Genomic DNA, 16,707 nt, shown 5'->3' on the forward strand with positions numbered 1-16,707 from the left:
ATGAATATCCACTATCAGATGATGGATCAGCCCGAAACTCGAATTGACGGCCCATCGGATCAATTTCTAGAATGTTCTAGACTCATTCAATACCATGGCTACTCACGTGGACACGTTCTTTAGCGGAGACCCTAACCGCCTTCTATACAGTTTGTAACTCGCTCTCCATTTTCATGCGCTTACTGAGATTGTTCGCGAATCCTATCGCCGTCCGATTCTTCTCTCGTCCTCTGTGCATATTGAAAATGGCGAAGGATATTTCATATTTTGAGTTAAACACCGGTGCTAAAATTCCTTCTGTTGGGCTCGGTACGTGGCAGGCAGAGCCTGGCGTCGTCGGACACGCGGTTGAAGCAGCCATTAAGGTATGTAAATCTGATCGTCAAGAGATCTAACATCTATTTTTTTTTTTTTATTCAATGTTCATTGTTTCCATTTGTTTGTGGCCGATCTGCAATGTTTATGACGTTAGTCAATTGATCGGGTACGCACAGTGCATGCTTCATGTTATAAACGAGACCTACACGTGTGTTGATTAATCTATTCATTTTATTTGGGTTTGGATCATATAGGGTAGTTTTTATAAATCCATCAATATTGTATGTTTGAGCATGCGACGGAAACCAAATCAAATTATTCCGGACCGTTCTGTTGTTGCTGTTGCATTGATTATAAAGTTCAGACGTACAGTTTGTCAGAAGAGAGTGAATGTATATCAGTTTCATTTTAGTTTGGGTCAGATTGATAGCTGCACATAATATTTATTATATACTATGTGTATTTGTATTGAAACCTTAGAAAACTAATCTTATACTTGTAATTTAGGCTCCTAATTTGTACTTGTATTAGAATAGTTTATTAAATCATAATGATTGCTTAATAAATTTTTTTTGTATATATTTTTTTGTATTTTAATGGTAATTTATGAGTATTTTTTGTTATTAGTATTTTGTAGTATTGAGTTAAATACATTTAAATATAAAACTATCTATTATACATAGTTGGTCACATTTACATTAATATTTAGACACCGACAATATCAAAATATATATCTTATTTAATGACAGGCGAAACTTTACTATAAAATAATAAAAATATATTGTTGACGCAAGTTTTTATATAAACATTTGGAATGAGACCGAGAGCAGGATCGGAACTAGGAACCTTTCCCACCCCCTTCGCCAATTAAATGAACTAAACGCAAGGTTTTTAGGATTAAGACAACGTATTAGATACATACTAGAAACATAAAATATCAAATTGCATCTTTTCCACTGTCAATGATGGGATACAGTTTTTAAACGATTCGATCATAAGGATTTACAGGCAACTGACCAATGCTGTACTCTTCCCATTGTAGAGTGGATATCGCCACATCGATTGTGCTCGGATATATGGAAATGAGAAGGAGGTACATACTGCCATTGCTTTTCATCATCTTCAGTACATATTAATTCTGTATATAAAATGATATTTATATGGAAAGATCAGTTTTTTTGTTTTACTTTGACTCTCCAGTAGAGCAATTTATCTAAAATCAGGCCGAGAATGTGGAGGTTTTCTAGTTCTCAATATGCATTAAATCGGTGCCACTAGTTCTCTCTTTTCTTTCTTTCCTTTATAATACACATTCAGAAGAATAGCACGTCACCTACATGGGTCCTTGTATGTCTACATTAACAATCAGACTTCTCCTGTGGGTTTCTTCTTTGTTAGATTGGTGTAGTTTTAAAGAACCTGCTCGATGGAGGAGTTGTGAAGAGAGAGGAATTGTTTATAACATCAAAACTCTGGTAAGTATATTTAAATCAATATATGTGATTCTAGTGCATTGGTTATTTCTTAAAACCACATAAGATAAGTGGCTGCCTAACTTGTGCAGGTGCACAGACCAAGCACCTGAAGATGTACCTGTGGCCTCAAGCCACACACTCCAAGATCTGCAGCTTGAATATGTTGATTTGTACCTCGTACGTTCCGTTACACAATCATTTTTTTCAAAACCCTACCCATTCTGGGTTTAGGCTTCAGAGCAAGTTGATAGTAATTGGTCATTTAATGCAGATACATTGGCCTGTGCGTATGAAAAAGGGATCTGTGGGCTTTAAACCAGAAAACCTTGCGACAACTGATATACCTGGAACATGGAAGGCCATGGAAGCACTCAAAGACTCTGGCAAGGCACGAGCCATAGGCGTTAGCAATTTCTCAGTGAAAAAGCTTGGTGATTTGCTGAATGTAGCTCGCATTCCTCCGGCCGTCAACCAGGTTGAATGCCATCCCGTATGGCAGCAGGCTAAACTGCGGGAATTCTGTAAATCCAAGGGAGTTCACCTATCTGTAAGTCTGCAGTAGATATCAGGATTACCAAACTTAGTGCTTTTTTTGTCACTCTAAATTTTATTTGTGTTTGTTACTTATAGATAACTACAACTGTAATATCCTCAGGGTTATTCACCTTTGGGCTCTCCTGGTTCATCGGGGATGAAAGGCGAAGTCCTCAAGCATCCTGTTGTGATTGATATTGCAGAAAAATTAGGCAAAACTCCCGCACAGGTGGCACTAAGGTGGGGATTGCAAATGGGCCACAGTGTACTTCCAAAGAGCACCAAGGAATCACGGGTCAAAGAAAACTTTGATGTTTTCGGATGGAGCATACCAGATGACTTGCTCGTTAAATTCTCTGAGATTCAGCAGGCAAGTTATAATTTTATCCTTGTTTAAAATTTTTTAATCTAATATATGCATAGGAATGGAGGGAACATGTCCTTACATAATCAGCAATGTAGTTAAGCATGTCGAATCCATCACTTCAATACGGGACTCCCTGTTTCCGTATATATCTGTACATTGGCAGATGATTGTCAATCCCATCACTTCACTTTCAACTATGATGTGATATTATGTTGTTCTAAGTGATTGTAACGGCTGTGTTATTTATGTTTTTTTCAGCAGGAAAGATTGATAAAGGGCACTGCATTTGTCCATGAGACGATGGGTCAGTACAAAACACTTCAAGAGCTTTGGGATGGAGAGATCTAAGACACTCAATAATCAACCTTCGGTTGGCAATTCGAATACATGTGAAAATAACAGAGCAGTTATCTGGTAGTAATTATTGCCTAGAGCGCATTGGACTGGGTTTGTGCTCTGTAATGCCAAAGGTTTCGCACTATCATATTTTTACACTAAAACTATATGGTGCTGCATTCATGATTTTACTGGATTATGTTACTTAATTTCAGTCCATATTTTTGTGATTCAAAGCCACAAAATTATTAGGTAAATTTGTAACATATGTTCTTTTCCACGTTAGGATTTCAATTAATTTGGAGGCCAATTGGCCAAATATGCACAAAATTGTTTTGCTGCAAATCAAGACCAATTAAAGCAAATTTACAGACAAAAAAACTTAAAATATTTATGTTTACAATTCAACTGTTCGGAGTCTCCCAGAAAGCAGTGAAAGTAATTAACCATGTTTTTTTAAAAAAAAAAAAAAAATTATATATATATATAATTATTTATTATTTATTAAAGAATATTAAATTAAATATGTACATTTTTTAATATTATATTAAAATTTTATTTTATAAAGTGAAACTGCCCTGCCCTGCCGCCGCAGCGCCGCATTCCTGTCACTAGTTTATTTGCTATTCCGTAGTTTGAAGATGGTCGATGATATTAAGTACTTTGAATTGAACACCGGCGCGAAGATCCCTTCTGTTGGACTCGGTACGTGGCAGGCGAAGCCTGGCGTCGTTGGTCATGCGGTTGAAGCTGCAATCAAGGTACGGTTTTGGCTGGCTCATCTGAAATCGCTATGTATGCATATACATTTGCTCAATTAGAGGTCTGAAATTTATCATTTTTATGATTTGTTTGTTTTATGCTTGTGATTCTTTTGTGACCGGCCTGAATTGTTTATGGGGTTCTCCAGTCGATCGATTATGTACAGTGTAAATTTCTGTGTTTTGCGCTCTATGCATTTTCTCGTGGCTATGGATTGGGGATAAGTTAAAACCTGTATTCTGCTGAACGACGGACTGCGAATTTCTTTGTATGGTTGCATTGTTCAAAACCAGGAAACATGAATGTATGATCGTATATTTATTCTGCATCACTTGACAATATTTTAATGGTTATCATATGATTTAATCGCAAGCAATTATAAAAGAGACATTTTGACCTACTTCATGTACTTGGTATGACAGAGTGGATACCGCCACATTGACTGTGCTCAGAGGTATGGAAATGAGAAGGAGGTATGTAGTTGATGAGCTTATTCAACTATATCACCGTTTGTGCTTCAGAATTTAAGAAATGGCAAGAGCGATATTAGTACTTTACTATAGCAGTTTTTCTGTTCTTTTGACAACCATTGTATGAGCATAAATTCAAAGAAGAAGTTCCTAAATGTGCTTCACCATGCTTTATTTTGTCACTGCATTTCTAAAGAGATGAATCATACATTGCATGCTGTAGTTTTGGAAGAAAAACAAAAAACCCAAAAAAAAAAGACAAATTATTTTGCACACATGCTTGCTTATATTAAGATGTTTATTAGTGTCTTATGTGACTTGGGCATTGTTTATTCTTTTCAGATTGGCTTAGTTTTGAAAAGGCTTTTTGATGATGGAGTTGTGAAGAGAGAGGACTTGTTCATCACTTCAAAACTCTGGTATTTATATTATTGCAAATCTGTGTAGTAAGTTGATTGTTATGACGTACAATGATTTTGTGATAACTTCTCTTTGTCAATGGTTCCATGCTTCTGTGTATTATTTACATTATGGGAGCTGTTTAGTCAAGAATTGAATTGTTGCTCACAACCTCGTATTCGTCGTTTTCCTTATTGTTTTGAAATAGCCTCCTCAATTCTGCAGGTGTACTGAGCAAGCACCTGAAGATGTGCCTGTGGCATTATGTCAAACACTTCAAGATTTGCAGCTCGATTATGTTGATTTATTCCTTGTATGCATCGTTACATGATCTTTGATCTGAGAGTTTTAGTTTGTGTTCTAACTTCTGCATTCAATGCAAATCAGTGCGGCTTAAAACATAACAATGTAAAAGTGGCAAATAATGGAGCCAAGTTACATGATTGATAACAGAACATTGATGATAAGCAAATAAGCAGCAAATACTTCAATGACAAAGTTCAAATTTTAATCCCATTGATACTGTCCTGTGGATTTGCTAAACCTGAGCTGTACATATCAATTGGTTATTGACAGAAGTACATGATACTGTAGATTCATTGGCCAGTGCGGTTAAAGAAGGGATCCATTGGCTTTAAGCCTGAAAACCTCGAAACAGCTGATATACCTGCGACATGGAAGGCCATGGAATCACTCTATGATTCTGGTAAGGCCCTGGCTATAGGGGTTAGTAATTTTTCTGCTAAAAAGCTCGGTGATCTGTTGAATATAGCCCGCATACCTCCTGCTGTCGACCAAGTCGAATGCCATCCTGTATGGCAACAGACTCGACTACGAGAATTCTGTATATCCAAAGGAGTTCACCTATCTGTAAGTTCTTGGCATCTTTATTCATTGCTTATATATTTTGAGTATACATTATTTCTTCTCAATGTCTCCAGATTATCTTTGTTTTCGGTACTAGATCCTTCACTTAATGTATTGGTCTTAGTTACATGATTCAACCGTTGATAACTTAAGTATATTCGAATTTCTTCTAAGCTGTCATCATATAGGTGTTGTATAACTCATCCATGCATTTTGAACAGGGTTATTCGCCATTGGGATCACCTGGCTGTTCTGGGATGAAAAACGAAGTCCTAAATCATCCTGTGGTAGTTGCTATTGCGAGGAAGTTGGGTAAGACTCCAGCACAAGCGGCACTTAGGTGGGGATTGCAAATGGGCAATAGTGTGCTTCCAAAGAGCACAAATGAATCACGAATCAAGGAGAATTTGGATGTCTTTGGCTGGAACATACCACAAGACTCCTTTGTTAACTTCTCAGATATTCAACAGGCAAGTTCTTGCTCCCTCTCTCTCTCTCTCTCTTTCATTTTATTTATTCTGTCCCAAACTGTGTTAGAGTGATTTCAATTAATCAATAAATCCCATTTGTCTAAACCCCCATTCTTCCATGTTTGTGAATTGCAGGAACGATTGTTCAAGGGGAATGCATTTATCCACCCCACATTGGGCCAATACAAAGATTTTGAAGAGCTTTGGGATGGGGAAATTTGAACAAGTCTGTCCCCTATTATCGAATAATTGATTTAAGCCCAAGGTTGTGTGTTTCAGTTGTCCTATTAGAGAAAAAAAAAAAAAAAAAAGAAAGGAGGAGGAAGAAAAATCGAGTATATTTTCAATTTTCTTTTTAAATAAATGATGCAGCTAAGACTACTTCAAACTATTTTTAGAAATTAATAAAAAGAGGAAGTAATATCACGTGCTATAGTAATTAAGAGTAGGTGGGCCTAAGCTATCAACGTCAAGATCAGTCCAAAACATAGTAATCCTACTCCCTGCATGTAATATGGATATATTACTATAGATACGGAAAATATAATTAGCAATAAATATATTAATAAAATAATTATTATTTAATAAAAATAATTATAAATTAAAATTAAATAAATAAATAATTTAATTAAAAATAAAAAAATATTGACAAATTAGAAGTGTACAAAAGGAAGTATTATATTACGAGTCTTTGTCTATTGTCTATTGCGAGTCTCACTCTATTGCGAGTCTCACTCTCACCGCCCGATATCAAAATAATCAACGGTGGGGAGACGTTTGCAGATAACGGCACGGCCGGCCATATTCATTTGGCTTCTAGAACATGCCCTTTGATTCAGCTTTTCCAATGAGCACAAAACAAATAATAATAATAGTAATAAAAAATCTTGCCTTTAAAATAAAAATAAAAATCCTAAAAAAATCCTGATATATAATTTGGTAGTAGCAATCAATCTTCATTTAATTAATGCCGGAGATTCAAAAAAAAATAAAAATTAGTTTAATATAGGCAGATTTGTACTGCTCCTACTATATTATATTTCTTTCCTTATTATTGAATTGAACATGGAAAATAAAAAATTGAAATCCAATAATAATTTCTTCTAGTTCTATAATTTGCTCCCTTCTATTCTCCGCTTGGTTGGTTGAGAGCGACGACAATATTCACTTTGCCAGCCACTCCCGTACTCCTCTCCTCTCGTACGGTATCCGCTCTCAGTCTCGGGGAAGGGAAGGGCTCAACAATGGCGCAGGAGATCCGCTACTTCGACTTGAACACTGGTGCGAAAATTCCTTCCGTCGGGCTTGGAACTTGGCAGGCGCCTCCAGGTGTAGTCGGCCAAGCTGTTGAAGCAGCCGTCAAGGTCTTCGCATCCTGTTTCTATCTCTACCACCAATTTTTCCTCAGATTCTGCTTAATCTATCTTCAGATGATTTTCCCTAAACTTGTGCTTATTAGCTACTGGCAATTTCTGTGTATGACACTATGACTAGCTCAAGTAATCGGTTTCTGGCAATTTCTCAATGTAGATTGGATACCGCCATATCGACTGTGCCCGGGCTTATGGAAATGAGAAGGAGGTACAAAGCTCTCTCACACTTGCATAATTTTAGATCAATTGTGGTATATACTACATATGATCTGTATCTGAGGTTAAGAATTGAAAATTAGTGAGATTAATTTGAAGCTACTGCGAATTTTATTTCTTTCTGGCTGTATGGCTTCTGCCAACAAAATCCATTTCCCTTTTCAGATTGGTGATGCTCTGAAAAAGCTCTTTGATGAGGGAGTTGTCAAGCGAGAAGATTTGTTCATTACATCTAAACTTTGGTACGTAGATGATTACTTGGATTGGTTCTTTGTTTGCTTTACACTTTTGTTAATTCCATATCTATCTATCTATCTACATAATTGGTTCATTGTTTGTTAAAATCTGGAATGAAGGTGTTGCGACCACGCTCCTGAAGATGTCCCTGGAGGATTGGACAAGACGCTGGAAGAATTGCAACTCGACTATGTAGACTTATACCTCGTATGTACTCTTTCCAAATTTAATAAACATATACATTCATTTGCCAAACCTTTGTCTGTGTGCATTTTTATAATGCTTATCCATACACTTTGATGCTTTGCAGCATACGCATGAATATATGACTTTTGTGTTTTCCAGATTCATTGGCCAGTGAAGATGAAGAAAGACTCTGTTGGCTTTGTTCCCCAAAACCTCCTTCCCACAGACATACCTGCCACATGGAAAGCCATGGAAGCACTGTATGATTCCGGCAAGGCCCGAGCTATTGGAGTCAGCAACTTCACAGTAAAGAAATTAGGAGATCTCTTAGACGTAGCCCGCGTGGCACCTGCTGTCAACCAGGTCGAATTGCATCCGTCGTGGCAGCAGCCAAAACTTAGGGAGTTTTGCAAGGCCAAAGGAGTTCACCTAACTGTAAGTAGCCATGCTTCAAAAGATTTTCAAATTGTTTTTACCTGTGTTCCAGTTGCAGATAATTCTTCTGGCTTTTGCAGGGATACTCACCACTCGGTTCTCCGGGCACGACATGGCTAAAAAGCGAAGTCCTCCAGCACCCGGTCGTAGTCTCCACTGCAGAAAAACTTGGTAAAACTCCAGGGCAGGTCGCGCTTCGATGGGGACTGCAGATGGGGCACAGTGTTCTACCGAAAAGCACAAATCCATCGAGGATCAAGGAAAACTTGGATGTTTTTGGCTGGTCCATTCCTGATGACTTGTTCGCCAAATTCTTCGATATGAAGCAGGCAAGATTGTTATTTTCATGGAAGTTCAGTGTTCATTGATCGATCCCTTTGTTGGAAATTTTATTTGATGATTTGTTTATGAAATGAGCAATGCAGGAAAGAATGTTGAAAGCTAGTTTTGCAGTGCATGAGACGCTCAGCCAATACAAGACTCTTGAAGAATTGTGGGATGGCGAGATTTAAAAACGCGTTTTCACTACGCGTCATTCTTAAAATGCGCTTATAATGGCTTTTATGAATTGCCACTATTACTGTTCCTCTTGGTTCTTACCAATTACTCTTGTTATTTATTAGTGTTCCAAATTATGACCAATCCAGCTCAATTTTGTTTTATTTTATTTTTCAATCCAGCGCAAATTTGTTTTATTTCTCAAAAGAGTATATAAATAAATAAAATAATTACAGTGCATTATATGGCTGTGTTTGGTTTTATGTTAAATTTATAGTATAATTTTTAATAAAAATATATTTTTCATTCCTTAACATCTACGTTTCTGTACCGACTTTTTCGGATTTTACTATTTAGATTCTATATTTTTTGAAAAAATTTTTCTCATAGAATATTTCCTCAAATATTATTTTCGTACTAATCTCAAATCAATTTATTTTCAAATTCATCAAAAGAAACACAATCATAATTTTTCTATTTCGTAATAAAATATTTATTTTTTGTATTATCTATTTAATATTATATTTCTTTTGGTTCAACTAATTTATTTCTTTAGCTTAACTACGAAATTTTAGGTATAATAATTAGTAAATAATTAAAAAATATATTAATAAAAATAATTATAGAATAAAATTAAAATAATTAAATAATTTAATTTAACTAAAAAAATTATAAATTATAAATCTTAAAATATAATTAAAATTTATAATTATATTTTAAAAAATAAATAAATTATATAACACAGACGAAAATATAAAAAATAACATGTAAAAAAATAATAAATATACTTACAACTTAATAAAATTTACATACGTAACATTATTTTTTAAATTACACAATAACAATAATAAAATTATTTTAATTATTCATTTCTATTCACCTATCAATATAATATTAATATTATTATTTTTAATAAAAAATTATATTAAAATATTATTTAATGCGTCCGTGTTGTTTTGAAACATGACGTGTTAGTTCTAATAAAATGACACGTCGTATTTGTTGCGACTAAAAAAATAACTAAAATTTTTAAAATGGAACAAAATGGATTGTTCTGGGCCTGCGGGGCGATTTTTCTATTTTTTTCCCCAATACGTTTTAAAGAGAAAAAGTTGATGAATACGAAACACCGATACTTTCCCTAATACTCGCTTCCTTGTTGCCGTTCCTCTCCTCTCGCAAGGTGTCTAACCTCACGGAAGATTAGGTTCAAATATGGCGCCGGAGATCCGCTACTTCGAGTTGAACACTGGTGCGAAAATCCCTTCCGTCGGGCTCGGAACTTGGCAGGCGGACCCAGGTGTCGTTGGCCAAGCTGTTGAAACCGCAATCAAGGTCTCCGCGTCCTGTTTGTATCTCTACAATCTGTTTTCCGTAAACTTATGCTTAATCTATCTTGAGATGATTTGTGCGTATCAATTATTGGGAGTTTGTGTATCACCGTCGATGTAGGCGATTTGTAGGCTACAACATATTTGGTTGATTATTCAAATATCCAGAAGAATAATTAGACCCTAGTTTCAACTTTTCTTCTTTTTAATCATGGTAGATTTTGTTCCGTTTGACTTGTTGATCCTTTATGCATTCTTTCGATTTTTATACAATGAAGCGCCATTGGAAGTCTAGTGTTCTAAGATCTGTGTATACGACTAGTACTATACTAGTAATCGGTTTCTGGCAATTTCTCACTGCAGATTGGATACCGCCATATCGACTGTGCCCGGGCTTATGAGAATGAAAAGGAGGTACAAATCTCTCTCACTCTCCCTCATCAATGGTGGAATGATATGTTAGTAGCATAGGTTTAATATCAGTTGAGTTATATGCTATAGTTGATCTGTATGACTGTATGTGAGGTTGTTTTGGAGTATATATTTAGTGAGATTAAGTTGCTGCTACTTGTACTACAATGTCTATTTCTTTCTGGCTGTCCCTTTTCAGATTGGTGATACTCTCAAAAAGCTGTTTGCTGATGGAGTTGTCAAGCGTGAAGATTTGTTTATTACATCTAAACTCTGGTACTATATATATTTGTAGAAGTTTGGCATAAATTAGTTTGAACAAGCAAATCACAGTAAGGAAAATTTATGTTGATCTTCCTTGCACTTTATCGTCTGAAATGTTATTACCTGTTGGTTGTTTTTAAGCAAATTGAGTCATTCTTTGCTTCATACTTCTGCAAATTTCATTTCTATCTATATTGGTTCATTGTTTCTTTCAATCTGGACTGCAGGTGCAGTGACCAAGATCCTGAAGATGTGCCTGGGGCATTGGACAAGACTCTGGAAGACTTGCAACTTGACTATGTTGACTTATATCTTGTATGTACATTTTTTAAATTTAAGAAACAGCGAAGTAGTTCCACATATAAATTAATGTGCCAAACATCTGTTAGTTTTGTAATGCTTGTGTGCAATTTGATGCTTTGCACCATACACATGAGTTTATACTTTTTTTTCTTTTCTGTTCTTATCCAGATTCACTGGCCATTGAAGATGAAGAAAGGCTCTGTCAGCTTTGATCCCCATAACTTCCTTCCCACAGACTTGTCTGCCACATGGAAAGCCATGGAACCACTCTATGATTCTGGCAAGGCCCGAGCTATTGGGGTCAGCAACTTCACAGTAAAGAAACTTGGAGATCTGTTAGAAACAGCCCGTGTTGTACCTGCTGTCAACCAGGTAGAATTGCACCCAGTTTGGCAGCAACCAAAACTTAGGGAGTTTTGCAATGCCAAGGGAATTCACCTATCTGTAAGTAGTCACCTCTCAAAAGATTTCCCATTTGTTTTCATCTGTGTCCCTGTTGCACATAATTCTGGCATTTACAGGGATACTCACCATTCGGTTCTCGCGGCACAACATGGATCAAATATGATGTCCTCGAGCACCCTGTCTTAGTCTCCACTGCAGAAAAACTGGGTAAAACTCCTGGGCAGGTTGCCCTTCGATGGGGACTACAGATGGGCCACAGCGTGCTTCCAAAAAGCACGAATCCATCGAGGATCAAGGAAAACTTTGATGTTTTTGACTGGTCCATTCCGGATGACTTGCTGGCCAAATTCTCCGAGATCAAGCAGGCAAGTTTATTATTTTTATGGAATATCTTATATTGTTGGCAATTAATTTGATGAATTGAAATGCAGTAGCTTCTGATATCTAATGGTGGTTTATATGAAATGAACATAAACATGCAGGAAAGACTCTTGCCAGGCGAGTTTGCAGTGCACGAGACGCTCAGCCAGTACAAGTCTCTTGAACAAGTGTGGGATGGCGAGATCTAAAAACGCGATTTCAGTACGCGTGCGTTATTCCTAAAATGCGCTTTTGCGGCTTCTATGTATTACTACTGTTGTGCCTGCTACCTACACTCTTGCTTTTGACACCCTGCTCCGTTGTTTTTATTTTCTTGTTATAAGAAAATAAAGTAAACAACTTAATAAAATCGCAAAAATAAATAAATAAACCTATGTTTTTAGGATGCTATTGTAAATTATGAACCAATCCAATCCAGGTCTTATGTGATGAATGATGAAGTAAGTGCAGTGCAGTGCAGTGCAGTGCATCATTAGCATGTTCTCAGAAGAATATATTTATTACATAATGATCGATTAGGTACACCAACCCAACCCAACCCGCATAGGAATAGGAATGGGATGTTATAGTTGATGGTAGGAGCTCACGTGTAGGGTGCCACATCCCATCCCATGTTATGCTAATAATTTATTCACCCGAGGGATGGGACTACAGTACATCAACTTTTGACCAATTCGATGTTTATTACTATTTTTTCTGCTTTCTAAACGTGATTCGTAATCGTTTATTTTTCGACCAAATTCAATAAAATAAACCAATTACACTAGGCTAGGCAAATTATGTATCTTATACAAAAGTGCATATATACGGAGTGTGTGTTGGTGATTGTCAGATCATCAACGCCCCGCCGTGTTTATTTGACCTCGATATATTCTCTTTATTTCAACACAAACAATCACTATTTAATTAACCTTTAAATTAAAATAATATGTTATATCCATTAAAGATAGATAATCAAATCTTATCGAATCAAATTTATACTCATAATTTATTGTGAACCGACCCATTACTTTTTCTTTTTCTTTTGTCTTTTCTTAAAATAAAATACTAATTATCGTACTAATTATATATTATTTATTACATAGATAATTGAGTAATAGATGGTAAAATATAATTAGATGGTAAAATCCTACGTAATAAAAAAATTGATTTGAAATGAATAATTTTGTACTTCAATAGATGAGATAATAATATCCTACTCCATCCGTCCACTGAATTTAGGTAAAGTTTAATTAGTAAATAATTAAAAATTATATTAGTAAAAATAATTATTATTTACTAAAAATAGTTATAGATTAAGATCAAGATAAGTAAATAATTTATTAAAATTAACAAAATTATAAAATTTAAAATTTAAAATATGATTAAAGTACATAATTATATTTACGAAAATATAAAGGACAAGTTATGTTGGACGAACGAAAATAAAAAATAAGGACAAATTATGTGGGACGGAGGGAGTATTAGTTTCTATCGGATAACAATACAATAATCCCTTCGTCTCATACTACGGTATTTTAGGAGGAGTGTAATTAGTAGATAATTAAGAATGTATTAGTAAAAATAATTATTCGTATAATATAAATAATTATAAATTAAAATTAAGATAACTAATTAGTTTAATTAAAATTAAAAAAAATAAATTAAAAAGTTTAGAATGAGATTAAATTGTGTAATCATTTTTTAAAAAGTGACATAAAATGTTGGATGGAGGGAGTATTAATTTGTTTGTTTAGTATTTTGATTCGAAATTTTATATTTGATATAAAATATAGAGAATTGTGAAAGTGATATAAAAAATAATATTTATGGTGATTGTTAACTTATGTCAGAGAACAAAATATATATCCTAAAATTGTGTCGAGGAAAAATATTTAAAGAACAAAGCCATGAGTATTTTTATTTAATAATTTTTTTATAAAAATAATTATAAATTAAAATTAAAATAATTAAATATTTTAATTAAAATTAAAAAAATTATAATTTTAAAATATATAGTTATAATTTCAAAAAAGTTTTTGAAAAATAGAGATAAATTATATCGAAGGATGAAATAAATTAAATTAATTATGATGAGTATAATTAATAATATATTAGTAAATTATATAATAAAAATAATTTTAAAATTAAAATTAAAATGATTAAATATTATAATTGAAATTAAAAGAATTATAAAATAAAAAAATTTAAATAATATTAAAGTACATAATTCTTTAAGAAAGAAAAAAGTGGAGAGAGAGCGAAAAACAATAAACACGCTAAGTGCACAGTGGAAATAGTATTAATATATATTCTCTTTCCTACATAATGAAGGAGAGAGAAGCTGTCCTATCTTTTTAAAACTATATTTTATGGTGATGTGGCATTTCGCATTTGTGAGAGTTCTTCAGTTAAGAAATTTGCATTGCGTTGTTATATGTTTTTGCTTGAGTCAAAAGCTCTCTCATCTCCGCTTTGTTGCTTCAGATCGACGACGACAACAGTCACTCCGTTGTTACCATTCATCTCCTCCCGTAAGGTGTCCTTCTCACGGAAGATAAGTTCAAAAATGGCGCAGGATCTCCGCTACTTCCAGTTGAACACTGGTGCCAAAATTCCTTCCGTCGGGCTCGGAACTTGGCAGGCGGCCCCAGGTGTCGTCAGCCAGGCTCTCGAAACCGCCATCAAGGTCTCCGCCTCCTGTTTCTATCTATACCATCTGCTTTTCGTGAACTTGTCCTTGATCTATATTCATTTGATTTTTCGCCCGCCAACTATTGGGCGTTTGTGTATCATAGTTGATATAGGCGATTGGTAGGCTACGATAGTATTTGGCTAATTATTGAAATATTCAGAAGACTGCTTAGGCCTTAGGTTAATCACGTTAGATTCTGTTCCGTTTGACTTGTTGATCCTTTATGCATCCTTTCTATTTTTATACGATGAAATGCCATTGTAAGTCTAGTGCCTAAAATCTGTGTATATGACTAGTAGGATTAATCGGTTTCTGGCAATTCCTCACTGCAGATTGGATACCGCCATATCGACTGTTCCCCAGGTTATGGGAATGAGAAGGAGGTGCACAGATCTCTCTCTCTCTCTCTCTCTCTAATCAATGTCAATTTGTGTACATAATCATCTTAGTGGAAAGATCTGTCAGTAACATAAGTTTAAGATCAGTTATGGTATCTGCTACAGTTGATCTGTATGTGAGGTTACGAATTGAAATCAGTAAGATTAAGTTGAAGCTACTGCAAAAGTCCATTTTCTTTCTGGCTATATGGCTTCTGCCTACAAAATCCATTTCCCTTTTCAGATTGCTGATACTCTGAAGAAGCTGTTTGATGAGGGAGTTGTCAAGAGGGAAGAATTGTTCATTACAAATAAACTCTGGTACGTAGATGATTTATATATGTCAATCGTGCCCTATCGTTGTTTATTGTCTATATTGGTTTATTGTCTCTTAAATCTGGAATGCAGGTGCTGTGATCATGATCCTGAAGATGTCCCTGTGGCATTGGAGAGGGTGCTGGAAGGCTTGCAACTCGACTATGTAGACTTATACCTTGTATGTACTTAAGAAACATCTGAATTAATTGTGTGCACTTTGATGCTTTGCACTATGCACATTAACACAACTCTTTCATGTTTATATTTATTTTCCCCAGATTCACTGGCCATTGAAGATGAAGAAAGGCTATATTGGCTTCGATCCCCATAACTTCCTTCCCACAGACATACCTGCCACATGGAAAGCCATGGAAGCACTGTATGACTCCGGCAAGGCCCGAGCTATAGGGGTCAGCAACTTCACAGTAAAGAAACTAGGAGATCTGTTAGAAACAGCCCGTGTTGTACCTGCAGTCAACCAGGTTGAATTGCATCCAGTTTGGCAGCAACCAAAACTTAGGGAATTTTGCAATGCCAATGGAGTTCACCTATCTGTAAGTCATCACATTTCAAAAGATTTTCAATTTGGTTTATCTGTGTTCCATTTCCTCATAATTCTGGCCTCTACAGGCATTTGCACCAATGGGTTCTCCGGGCACGGCTGGGGTCCAAACCGAAGTCCTCAAGCACCCTGTCTTAGTTTCCATTGCAGAAAAACTTGGTAAAACTCCTGGGCAGGTCGCCCTTCGATGGGGACTGCAGATGGGCAACAGCGTTCTTCCAAAAAGCACAAATCCATCCAGGATCAAGGAAAACTTTGATGTTTTTGACTGGTCCATTCCAGATGACTTGCTCGCCAAATTCTCCGAGATCAAGCAGGCAAGTTTATTATTTTTATGGAATATGTTGCCGATTGATTGATCCCTTGTTGGGAATTTCTTTGATAATTTGGAAATGCAGCAGCTTGTGAAAATCTAATGGTTGTTAATGAAATGAACATGCAGGAAAGGCTGTTGGTGTGTGATTGGGCAGTGCACGAGACGCTCAGCCAATACAAGTCTCTTGAAGAATTGTGGGATGGCGAGATCTAAACACGCGATTTCATTACGCGTGTTTCCTAAAATGCGCTTTTTGCTGCTTTTATGTACTATTATTATTACTCTGCCTCGTACTCTTACGCCTGCGCTCTTGTTGTTTATTTCACTTCACTACTGCAACTTATGAACCAATCTAAAAAATGATTAATGAATAAATCTATTATTAGCGTGTTTCGCGATATAAATATATATATATATATTTA

General features: G+C 35.4%; 5 protein-coding genes across 7 annotated transcripts; all 5 read left to right on the forward strand.

Moving 5' to 3' along the window:
* The first annotated feature begins 24 nt into the window (after nt 1-24).
* Nucleotides 25-3,290, forward strand: LOC127252004 (aldo-keto reductase family 4 member C10-like). 2 transcript variants are annotated; one of them, XM_051275998.1, is made up of 7 exons: nt 25-365; nt 1,361-1,411; nt 1,717-1,793; nt 1,883-1,970; nt 2,065-2,340; nt 2,449-2,697; nt 2,956-3,290. In XM_051275998.1, the coding sequence occupies exons 1-7, from the start codon at nt 174-176 to the stop codon at nt 3,040-3,042; spliced, it is 1,020 nt and encodes a 339-aa protein (XP_051131955.1). In that variant the 5' UTR covers nt 25-173; the 3' UTR covers nt 3,043-3,290. The 2 variants fall into 2 exon arrangements, with proteins under 2 accessions (XP_051131955.1, XP_051131954.1); XM_051275997.1 differs by having other exon boundaries at nt 2,953-3,289.
* A 342-nt stretch (nt 3,291-3,632) lies between these two features.
* On the forward strand, nt 3,633-6,397 carry LOC127252008 (aldo-keto reductase family 4 member C10-like). Its single transcript, XM_051276005.1, has 7 exons — nt 3,633-3,791; nt 4,215-4,265; nt 4,605-4,681; nt 4,887-4,974; nt 5,256-5,531; nt 5,750-5,998; nt 6,134-6,397. Exons 1-7 carry the CDS (start codon nt 3,672-3,674, stop codon nt 6,218-6,220), a joined length of 948 nt encoding a protein of 315 aa, XP_051131962.1. The 5' UTR covers nt 3,633-3,671; the 3' UTR covers nt 6,221-6,397.
* Nucleotides 6,398-7,049: 652 nt separating this feature from the next.
* Nucleotides 7,050-9,107, forward strand: LOC127252007 (NADPH-dependent aldo-keto reductase, chloroplastic-like). Its single transcript, XM_051276004.1, has 7 exons — nt 7,050-7,362; nt 7,529-7,579; nt 7,753-7,829; nt 7,944-8,031; nt 8,170-8,445; nt 8,526-8,774; nt 8,871-9,107. Exons 1-7 carry the CDS (start codon nt 7,243-7,245, stop codon nt 8,955-8,957), a joined length of 948 nt encoding a protein of 315 aa, XP_051131961.1. The 5' UTR covers nt 7,050-7,242; the 3' UTR covers nt 8,958-9,107.
* A 917-nt stretch (nt 9,108-10,024) lies between these two features.
* On the forward strand, nt 10,025-12,423 carry LOC127252006 (NADPH-dependent aldo-keto reductase, chloroplastic-like). The gene is made up of 7 exons (XM_051276003.1): nt 10,025-10,278; nt 10,638-10,688; nt 10,885-10,961; nt 11,177-11,264; nt 11,421-11,696; nt 11,774-12,022; nt 12,140-12,423. The coding sequence occupies exons 1-7, from the start codon at nt 10,159-10,161 to the stop codon at nt 12,224-12,226; spliced, it is 948 nt and encodes a 315-aa protein (XP_051131960.1). The 5' UTR covers nt 10,025-10,158; the 3' UTR covers nt 12,227-12,423.
* A 1,917-nt stretch (nt 12,424-14,340) lies between these two features.
* Nucleotides 14,341-16,689, forward strand: LOC127252002 (NADPH-dependent aldo-keto reductase, chloroplastic-like). 2 transcript variants are annotated; one of them, XM_051275996.1, is made up of 8 exons: nt 14,341-14,427; nt 14,505-14,706; nt 15,045-15,095; nt 15,334-15,410; nt 15,498-15,585; nt 15,686-15,961; nt 16,038-16,286; nt 16,412-16,689. In XM_051275996.1, exons 1-8 carry the CDS (start codon nt 14,390-14,392, stop codon nt 16,496-16,498), a joined length of 1,068 nt encoding a protein of 355 aa, XP_051131953.1. In that variant the 5' UTR covers nt 14,341-14,389; the 3' UTR covers nt 16,499-16,689. The 2 variants fall into 2 exon arrangements, with proteins under 2 accessions (XP_051131953.1, XP_051131952.1); XM_051275995.1 differs by lacking the exon at nt 14,341-14,427 and having other exon boundaries at nt 14,434-14,706.
* The last annotated feature ends 18 nt before the right edge of the window (nt 16,690-16,707 follow it).

Source organism: Andrographis paniculata, unplaced genomic scaffold (genome assembly GCF_009805555.1).
Source record: "Andrographis paniculata isolate CXL003 unplaced genomic scaffold, ASM980555v1 Contig45END, whole genome shotgun sequence".
Taxonomy (NCBI): Eukaryota; Viridiplantae; Streptophyta; class Magnoliopsida; order Lamiales; family Acanthaceae; genus Andrographis; species Andrographis paniculata.